Source organism: Zea mays, chromosome 3, assembly GCF_902167145.1.
Source record: "Zea mays cultivar B73 chromosome 3, Zm-B73-REFERENCE-NAM-5.0, whole genome shotgun sequence".
Taxonomy (NCBI): domain Eukaryota; kingdom Viridiplantae; phylum Streptophyta; class Magnoliopsida; order Poales; family Poaceae; genus Zea; species Zea mays.
In genome coordinates, this window is record NC_050098.1 from 99,214,481 (window position 1) to 99,225,625 (window position 11,145).

Genomic DNA, 11,145 nt, shown 5'->3' on the forward strand with positions numbered 1-11,145 from the left:
TAGGAAAATTCTCAAATTAAACATTAAACGGAACATGCATAAATCTAGATACAACCAAGTTGAGATCGAGATCAGAAAGACCATCAATATAAAGTATCTCAAATACCCCAAAGAATCAAACCATTGCAAAGAGCCCATCTAGATAATAAAAAATGGAGTTTTAGTTCATTCAATTTGGAGTATGGACACAAAAGTTATGGCCATTGCAAGATTGACATGTTGTGGGTTGAGAAAAGTGACCAAGCGTCCATGCCTAGGTTCAAGCAACTTAATGGATGACCAACTTGCCATGCCCTCTCCTGAAATGCCTCATCCTTCATCTTGTTTACAAAAGGGAGTCGTCAAGGTTCCATATACACTTGTGGGAACAAGCCCAAGTCAAATCCAATGTTAGAAGGCCATCATATGGACCATGAAAGTGATAAAGGCTCGAAGAGAGGACGACTGACCATAGACTTGGCTGGCCTGCCAACCCATTACTTGGTTGTCCAGCCACCATGTTGGTCACCTAGACATGTTCAACACATGCATCAATGGACAACGACCTCTAGAAGACATCCCAAGTGTTGGGAATGGAAGGCAGTACATCAGATGGTTAGCACCTTGTCGAAGGCCCACCCGACCTCCTATAAATAGACTTAACAATTTTGTCGACCTACCTGCTCCTATAAATAGATGGCCACTCCCACACCCCAAAATGTACCATTCACCATGTTACTATCTCTCCCTCAGTTAGAGGTGCCCCTCAGGTGGTGCCTCTGCTCTGAATTCAATATTTAGGTAGGAGTTAGAGCAAGCTCTATTGTCTTAGAGTCGATCAGAAGTCCTCAGTAATGTACTTATAGTGTTATTTATTTTATTACTTTTTGACAACGACAAGTGGGTGCATCACTTTTTTATTTGTTACACTTATCTTCATCTATATCTAGTTACTTGATTGGTGTATTGCATTTTCATTTTGGTCACCATATCTAGGCGTAAGTTGTGCTAAGTTAGAATTGATTGATCTTTGCTATACTTATCGGTGCTATAAGACACACCTAGCCTTGGTTGCTAGGTTAGTTATTTCTCTTCATAAGGACCTAGGGAAGAAGCTTCAGTGATCAAGAAGGGAATGTGGCTTGAATACTGTTGTAGCGTGCCATCCTATCCACAAATTCTTGGCTGGTTGTCCGTCTTGGTGACAGGGCGAGTGTAGCCTATGTATCCCAGACCTCATTGTTAGGTAGGCCCGTAGGCACTAGGTAGCTCCCATACGGTTGGCCACTATTTACCCCCGACCACGTTGGGGCCTCAAAATTTTGCTCGACGTAAGATCATAGCTCTGTTAAGATTATTTTTGCACGAAGAGCTCTTGTATGTGGTTGAGAATGAAGACCAAAACCTTAGTCTTGACTCGTTGTCCTACTAGTTAAACATGTTTTCATGCCAACGGTGCTTGGCTTGTATCTCATGGTGTTTGGTGTTTACCTTTTACCTATCGTTTGGGATGAATAAGTTAGTAGAAGCTAGATGATTGATGAATCATCATTCTTTGTCAATGCTTACCTGTGGATAAATATGATACACAAGAATATTTCGGGGTGAAAGCTACAACAGTCTCCGTACGCTTGCGGAGTAAAGTTTGTTAGGCTAAGAACCACCAACACTTATCATTGTCTATTCAAACCACAAATCAGCAATGGATAGTGATGGGCCAGGCGCTGATGTTGCATGCGCTTGGGTTCTCTTTCAAGGGTATAGTACTGCCACTTGACTTTGACATGTTGTATGACTAAACTCTAAACTTCGATTTTTCATCATTCATACTCAAACCAGCATTTCAATTGAAACAGCGGATACCATGTACTGGACACAAAATGTGCTCAAATTAAAACTTCAATGTAAGGAGATGTAAAGATAGCGGACACAATCATTGTAGCTACTTTTTCTTGACAGCTTTTACATAATTCCGTTGTATGCCACTCAAAAACGTATTTTTGGGCACATATGTTTTGCTAATCCATCATTATTCCATTGCTTGGGTTCGAGCAGCTGTCATTTATAGTGTTTCGGTACTGCTAGGAATGGTTTAAGGGTCAGCACGAGCCCAATACATTGGACCAAATTCAGAATGAAGAACAACATGTGATCCCCTGCGTCATTAATGAATTAATTAATTTTTCTCTTGGCAATCGGAACACAAATATAAAAACATAGTTGGTGCTACACATAAGATAAATACATTAAAGAAAAAACAGGTACTAGGGTGGTGCATAAATTAAAGACAACGACCAAAGTTACTGCAGTTTTTATTTATGCTTAAGTACAGAACATAAATCATAAAGACTTATGTGTTTTGCTGGCTAGATAGATGTGAATATAGGTTTAATTTTATTTTACTATTTAAATGAGGAGAAAGAAAGCATGACGACAGTCAAAACGGAACCGTGGGAACTGATGATTTATATATAGTAGAGAAAAGTAACTTAAAAATATACCTGGAAAGAAGGCAGCATCTTGGCGTTTTTGGGTCCATGAGAATCTACATTAAAAAGCCTCATCAATCAGATTTTTGATGAGTTTAATGCATGAATAATGGTGCACACGAATCTGGAACTAGCATGGATTTGTGATACTAGACAAACAAGGTACTAACACACTTAAATATGACGTGCATCGATCAATTCGATCTGCCTCTTGGAGGAGAAGATGTTTGACATATCATATTCAACAATTCATATATTATATATAATCTGTATTCGAATAAAATCGGGACGCATATATGATGCGTGGGGGACAATACTCACAAAGCGCCTGCTCCTGCAGGTCCAATAGCCTTAAAGAAGGACATTGCAGTCGCCGCTACGCCGTTTGCGGCGCCTCTTTGATGCTGTGGCTGTTTTCAAAGGTCAACTGAATTAGCTAATTAAAACTTGCAGAGAGGCACTTGAAACATAAAACTCAGGTAAATCAATATATATTTATATGTGTGAATACTTGCCACAGCATAGTTCTGCAGAAGTGAAGTGCCTGTCAGGATAGTTATCTGGCCACATTCGTCAAAGGTGTAACGACGTTAACAAATTGAAAGATGATACTGTAACTATAAAGATTAATAATATATAATAATGAGTTGGAACGGTACAATTCTTGATCGACCAACTAATTAATGATTTAGTTTGTGCTCAGTAGGTGTTGGAACTACATACCCCAAGAGCAGCTTTCAAAATAGTAGCAAAATAAAGAGCTAGTCCAAGTTTTGATCCTGACAGGTGTGTCATGAAGGGAAAAGCAGCGATAAGTGGTATGGATAGCGCCTGCAGTTTAGTTTACATGACAATAGTTAGTGGATATAGAGGAGTGATGCACACGTTTCTATTTTTTTTCAGGTTATTATTAGGCACCCACAGATGCAGCACGGCATGAATTTACACTTCCGAGATATCTGTGGACTGGCCTGTAGATGAACATTTGATACACAATAAGCCCAAGACCTACAACACAGAGAAAGAGAAGGTCAAATTAGAGCATCTGTAACAACATGATTTATAAAAATGACCAATAATTTAAAAATGGGTATATATTTTATACAATTTAAGGCACCAACAAAATATTTTATTTCTAAAATCCTCAAATCTATATTATAGGGCAACTCACTACGTACGGTATAGTATGTTTGTGGCTCTTGAGACCGTGTCCTATAATTTTTAATCAAATTTTATAAAATTAGACATTTTTTGAGTAGTTTTTCTGCGTAGAGCCATATATTTCAATTTGAGCCATCAGTTTAAAGCATTGTTGCAGATGCTCTTAATATCCTGGGTTGAGGAAAAATAACATTTTATCCATTCCAAATTGTAAATATGTTTTGTCTTGTATAGATATGTAGTAGAAGCTACATATCTAGATAAATAGCAAAATCCACTATGTATCTGAAAAATATTAAACGGAAAAAAATTAATAGTAAACAACGTCTGGTAGCAGCTATTGTACGTATTATAGAATTATTTACACCTTACAAATGAACATACCTGCAATCGCAAGAAGTTGACCAACTCCCTTAGAAGAAAAGCCTAGCCCACCATACTTTTTGTCACTTACGGTCCACAAGGAAAGTATCTGTTTTAACAAAGATGCTCCCATTTTTGTTCAATTGATTCAAATGATAGATTCAGGTATATATATATATATATATATATATATATATATATATATATATATATATATATATATAAACTATTAAAAATAATTACCTCGGTGTATGCAGTGTCATGAAGCGTGAAAACACAGTACGCAATGATGGAAGACATCAATGGCCAGTTCTTATATAGACTCTTGCCTGCATCTACGTCTTCTGTTTGTGGAGTCCTTGAGTGTCCGGACATTTCTACTTCGTTGTCTATATTCTTATGTTTATGGAGTGTCTCCTAGTAACAAAATGGTCAAGTAATTTATATCCCACAAAAAATTAATACAATATTAGTTCAGAAAGTGTGGTACACAAAACTTGACACCATAATAATGCATATATATAGCCAAGAATCGTTTGTAGAAATTCAATTCTAGCAGCTTAATTTATTAATCCCACAAAAAAATAACGCAACACTATTGTAGAAAAGATTTTCACATTTTTTTTTCATTGGCGGTACACAAAAGTAGACGCCATTATAGTGCAGATAGCCAAGATACGCCACTAAACATTCAATTCAATCGGTAAACATGCTCCCATTTTAACTGACTGTTGACTTAAAGTAGCACCGATACAAATATCCTATTTCTAGGAAACGTAGTCTTAAGACAGCGACCACTATTAGTTAATTTCTAGTCGTAGAAATCCGATTCAAAATAGTACTAAGAAAAATTTATAACATTTTCATATTAAACCGGATAAAGGCAAATGTTTACATCAAAACTATAGAGTTTGACAAGATCTACAACTGTGTAGTCATTTTCAATCATTTAGGCCCACAAATATTCATTTGAATGATATTTATATAAAATTGATAAGTTTTAGATGAAGACAAGTTACATCAAAATTGTAGGGCTCAATAAGATCTACAGTTTATAGTTAAAATTGATTTTATTTAAAATCGTTTAGGTTCCCAAGCATTTGTGAATATATACCTTCTGAGCCTCCAACTTTAAATAATAATAACTATTTTTTGCTTATTTTCAAATTTGGCTCCAAGGATCAGCGCATCCTAACTTCCAATTATATCGGCAACAGTTAGGTAGCATATACCTGCTAGCTGTAGCTTATCTCATATATGGGATTTAATAATTAATAGCATTAGTTAGACACATAACTGAAAAGTTAACTAATGGCTGATAAAAGACCCTTCAAAAAGTTGGGGGCAGAAATGGAGCTCTCCATTAAGGGATATGAAAGTAATTGATGAAATGGCTTATTATTCAAACAATAAGGGAGCATGTATCACATACCGGTAACCATATGCAGCTTACTAGAACGACAGCAGAAAAAATGGAGATACTTAGGCATGGCAGCAGATACGGGAACCTAGGAAATAATTGTAAATACAGTCAGATGCATGAATGTAGCTTGAATTTGTAAAAAAAAAAAATCTTAATATCATATGTTACACAACTGCTGTACCTCCCAAAAATCGATTCCTCAGAGAATACGTTTGGATATTGCCGTGCAGGCTGACATACATACAAAGGAGAACAAAATCAAAGGAGAGGAGATCTTGGGTTATATTTTTGGCAAATGGAAAATTCAAAATAAATATTACTCCCTCTAGTCACAAATGAACAAGTACTGGTTTACAATGCAAGATCATATATACAATATAGTACGTGTTTTATATGTTTTATTGGTATATATTTGTAGTAAAAGTAAAGACAATTAACCAAACAAGTTACGTATTTGTATATATATACCACCTGCGCCAAGTAGCCTCCAATGGACGGGCCAACAATAAGACCTAGGCCCCAAGCCGTGCTTACCTGTATTCAGTACGTTATTAATCTCAACTCGAGCAATTAATAGCTGCATGCTTCCAATATATTAGAAAGTACGGGTTGATATTTACTTACAACTGATAACCCAAGAGCATGGTGCTCAGGTCGACAAATCTCGATTGAGTAAGCCTGCAAAAAAAAAAAAAGAAGAAGAGATGAGTCATAAACAAACCTGTTTATATATATTTATAATTTGAAACTAACTGCCATGGCATAAATTTTTGCATCCTAATTTAATCAAGGTACCTACTACCTTTATTGGTGCAAGCATGCCATTGAGAGCACCTAGAAGCAATCTTGTGGTGATGGCCATCCAATATTGTACACTTAATCCAAACAGTGTGTTGAATACAACCCTGAAATCGAAAAACGTACCATTTTTTTGTGTTACAGAGTTTATATTAAGAAAGCTGCAGCCATAATTAATGATCCGTTTCAAATTAATTGTACTCACACTGAAGCGACTGAAAATATAATGATGGGCTTCCTTCCGACACGATCAGCCACCACACCCCAGAAGAACGAGACCAAAAATCGACCGACAAAGTAAGATGCACCTGTATATATATGCAGTACAAACATAAGCCATTGCCGTATGTTTGTTAGCATATATTACGACGATGTGACCCTCTTACCAAGAAAACCAGCGTACAGTCCAATATCTTGTTCTTTTTTGGCCACGTGTAGATCTTCGATCTATAAATATGTTATTGTGTCATGAAGAACTATGTTTACTACTCATAATAAAAAAAAAATGTTTTTTTAAAAGTTAAAGTGAGGTCAATAATAACCGACCTACCATGAAATACAAGAAGGGAAACAGGGACGATATTGGCAAAGCTGAAAAGGAACATATTGTCAATGTATAAGGAAACAAGTCACTTGTATATATGGGTAAATATAATATTTTCTAAATAACTAGCACATATAAATGCATGATTAGTCATGCATGGTGCATGTAAGCAGCATTATTACAATAGTGAGATCTTCATGCTATCATGGATATTGTTTGTAGAATCTACAGAAAATACTAATCCTGCCATCTTAATAATAATATAATTGGAGACCCTCAATTGATTGAAAAACGAGATAATAATAGAAATTCTGAAGAAAAAAAATCAGAAACATATAGCCTTTAATTTAATTGCTCTAACCACCAATAATAACTACCATATTGATTTATAAGTTTGTCAATGTGGAAAAGTGTATCCTTAACGAGTCACATGACATTGATATAATAAATTATATTATATTAATACTCATGAGAAGCAACTTTATAAATTTTTTATTTCGGTAAATTTAGGGAAAATTATGACAAAATTTATTTTAAATAGTCTACGTTATATAAAACAATATTACTATAGCAACTGAGTATGGAATCTAGAAGCAAACTGAGCATAGTAGCTTGTTGGATTCCTCATGGTGGAACCTGATCGCTCGAGCTTAAACTCCTCGACTTGAGACGGATGCTCGCATTTTGTTTTCTTGAATTTATTCTTGGATTTAATGTTGTCCTTTTTGTGGTAGGCGATGTTTTCGATGACAACGATGCACATGTGATGACTTTAACAATCTCGGGTGATGTGGGTAGAGGTAAGGTGAAGGGGTGAATGTATGGACATGTATGTCTTTGTTGTACTATGATTCACCAAAAAATAATGTAATCTAGAACTTATAGCATGTGTTTACTAAAATAAAAGGGAAAAATTTTGAATAAACTAAAGTTTGAACTTAGCCCATGGATAAAAAGATTGCAACAACTTGTAAGATCAAAAATTAAAAACCAAATATTGAATAATAATGCTGCATGAGTTGATATAACTTTGGTTTAATACATATTGCGTGTCCCTTAAAAGTTCAATGCAAATGATGACAACACATATGGAGTGTAATTGGTGGATTTATCACAACCGAATAGAAATTACATAATATATATAAATGTGCATTAGGTTGAGGACTGAAAATAATCAATTTCGAACTAGTGCATATAGTAGATTTATCAATGAAACTTTAATACTTAAGATACATACTACCATGCTAGAGGATGAATTCAATTCATGGGCAAGTATGATATAGTTCAAGTTGATATATCAACTAGCTTCTATTATATCCCCACACACTAGTTTTAGAAAAAAGAAACACATGATGAATTACCGAGCAACACAATAACTCTTGATATACACATAGTACATGTTTTAAGTAAAATGCTGAGTCATATAGCTATCAAGAGTGCAACTGAAGTGTGTTCCACAACCAACATTTAGTCCGTATCTCGCCACAATACATGAAGGAGATGAAGGGCTACGTACCATGCATATGAATAGGTGTTTTGATGGAACAAAAAAAAGACACTTGTGTCTTCAAATATATTGGATCATCATCAAGAAGAGAGTCTCTAATTATTTTGTGCGAGGGGAGATGACGTCGACGATGCGGCATGTAAAGCATGGGATGGCATAGAAAAGCATGCATAATGTACATGTGAAAGGAACAGAGAGTGATGCATCGAGAGGGCGGCAATTATGATCTTCAGAAGAGGAAAGGCCAGCAACAGATAAAGAGCATATATATCCGATCGTCCCATATGGTACCAGAGGCAATGGTGGTGACTGCGACGAAGAAGAACTCCTTGTAGGGGATGCCCTTGTTGGCCGCCTTCTTCCGGTCCATGGCGCATCCCGGACAGCCATCGACGTACAATGGTGCCGGCGGCGGCGTCGTTGGCACCTCCTCAGCCATCGACGTACGTACAATGGACAGGGACACGCTACTCGTACGTATACCAAGCAGTAAGGGATACTTCGACCTTGGTGGTTTAGCAGCACACACACACCCTGGGCCTGGAATACTGCTCTTGGCCGGGTGGTAGCTGCCTGCATGGGTTATATATACATACATACATTGTAATGCTACTACCGAGGTGAGTAATAATGACGACATGCACACTGCATGTAGCTAGTCAGCCAGATGTTGTGTAGATCGAGCTGGACGAGCGAGACTGCTCTACGTACGTACGCACGTCTCTGTGTAGCGTGCGTGGCATATGCGTACGCGCCGATGGGCGGCATGCATGCACATGCCGCCGCCCTCCCGCCCGCTTTTGCACTACGTCGATTTCCTGATGCAAGGCGCGCGGAGTATAACCAACTTGTTGTCATAGTATACAAGGACAAAAGACGGTTGGTAAGCTAGCTAGGCCACACAGTTTGTATATATTTATGCCGAGGCAAATCAAATTATCCATTGGCACAGGCGACACGTACGTACTTGAAGGAGAAGCGCTGCAGCAAACAAATACACATACTTACATATATGTGTGGCTAGTTTTGCAGGGGATGGTGGGCAGGTAATTTGAGTATCATAATATGGTTAGTAAGACGTACTGTGTCAGCGCTGACGGAGAGGAAGCTATTTATATATGCGGAGTCAAACCCTGGCACAATGAGCACGCACAGTGCAAGAAGCAAGGGAGACAACGTGAAATGTGCCAATCGCTCCACCCACACATGCATGTACACATGACATATGCATAGCTGCCTCTCGCTTAATTGATGACCAAGTCACACCACAGGAAACTAACCAAGCTCTGCATGCATGCATGCTAGTCTACGGCCGGCCGGCCTGGGCGCCACCAGTATCACTATCAATTAACCTTCAGTCGTCGGTTCGACGATTGGACAATATATAATGTCAGTACGTTTTGCGACGGCTCACAACAATATATACGTAAACTATCCATCAAAAAGATCTCAAGATTTTTATTAATTGTCTCTGCTCTCTGCATAATATTTTTTTGATTTCACTAACTGATGTTGTTGTTTACTCCATCCAATATGTCTTGGTACAACACGGTCAATGAAGCGAGTGATTAGAAAAGAGTTCACAACGACTAATTGAACGAACAGAAATTTTAGAATGACATAATTCCATTATATATGTAACACCCCTGGTGTTACTGTGACTAAAACATGAGCATAACATCAGGAGCATTAGCATATCATGTGTTTGTTACACTTAGAGTGCATTCACTAGGCAAAAATTTTAAATAAGTGTAGTGGTGTGACTTGTTATGTGTGAAACCTTAGGGTAAGGTACTTAACCCTAAACTAGGCTTAGGAGTGATAATAAAGCCCAAGCATGAGAAAACTTCAAAACTAATTAGAAATGATCATAAGTGTCGGGGACCATAATTAGGGGTACCCTCAAGGCTCCTAATTCTCAGCTGGTAACCCCCATCAGCACAAAGCTGCAAAGGCCTGATGGGTGCGACTAAGTCAAGAATTGGTCCATTCGAGGGACTCGATCACGCCTCGCCCGAGCCCAGCCTCGGACAAGGGCAACCGACTCCGGAGGATCTACGTCTCGCCCGAGGCCCCCCTCCAGCAACGGACATACTTCCGGCTCGCCCGAGGCCCAGTCTTCGCCAAGAAGCAACCTTGACCAGATCGCCGCGCCAACCGACCAAATCGCAGGGGCATTTAATGCAAAGGTGGCCTGACACCTTTATCCTGACGCGCACCCTCCAGTCGACAGAGCCGAAGTGACCGCAGTCACCTCGCCGCTCCACTGACCGGTTTGACAAGAGGACAGCGCCGCCTGCGCCGCACCGACTGCTTTGCCACTCGACAGAGTGAGGCTGACAGGCAGTCAGGCCCAGCCTTAGGCGCCATAGGAAACTCCGCTCCGCCCGACCCAGGGCTCGGACTCGGGCTCAGCCCCAGAAGACGACAAACTCCGCTCCGCCCGACCCAGGGCTCGGACTCGGGCTCAGGCCCGGAAGACGACGAACTCCGCTCCGCCCGACCCAGGGCTCGGACTCGGGCTCAGCCCCGGAAGACGACGAACTCCGCTTCGCCCGACCCAGGGCTCGGACTCGGGCTCAGCCCCGGAAGACGACGAACTCCGCTTCGCCCGACCCCAGGGCTCGGACTCAGCCCTGGCCTCAGCCGATGGTCTCCGCTTCGCCCGACTCAGGGGCTCGGACTCGACCTCGGCCTCGGAAGATAGGCTCGACCTCAACCTCGGAGGAGCCTCCACATCGCCCAACCTAGGGCACGGACCGACCACGTCAACAGGAGGCGCCATCATTACCCTACCCCAAGCTGACTCAGGCTGCGGGGAACAAGACTGGTGTCCCATCTGGCTCGCTCCGCCAGATAAGTAATGATGGCGCCCCGCACG

The 11,145-nt window shown here is 39.7% G+C and overlaps 1 protein-coding gene across 1 annotated transcript; it reads right to left on the bottom strand.

Annotated features, from left to right (window-relative positions):
* Positions 1-1,883: 1,883 nt before the first annotated feature.
* On the bottom strand, positions 1,884-8,799 carry LOC103650434 (protein ZINC INDUCED FACILITATOR-LIKE 1). The gene is made up of 17 exons (NM_001362537.1): positions 8,556-8,799; positions 6,764-6,804; positions 6,600-6,660; positions 6,419-6,521; positions 6,218-6,320; positions 6,040-6,093; positions 5,887-5,949; positions 5,597-5,646; positions 5,425-5,500; positions 4,236-4,409; positions 4,014-4,101; positions 3,391-3,476; positions 3,192-3,299; positions 2,984-3,028; positions 2,790-2,878; positions 2,481-2,524; positions 1,884-2,135 (listed from the first exon to the last, which is right to left on the bottom strand). The coding sequence occupies exons 1-17, from the start codon at positions 8,701-8,703 to the stop codon at positions 2,038-2,040; spliced, it is 1,431 nt and encodes a 476-aa protein (NP_001349466.1). The 5' UTR covers positions 8,704-8,799; the 3' UTR covers positions 1,884-2,037.
* Between the last annotated feature and the right edge of the window lie 2,346 nt (positions 8,800-11,145).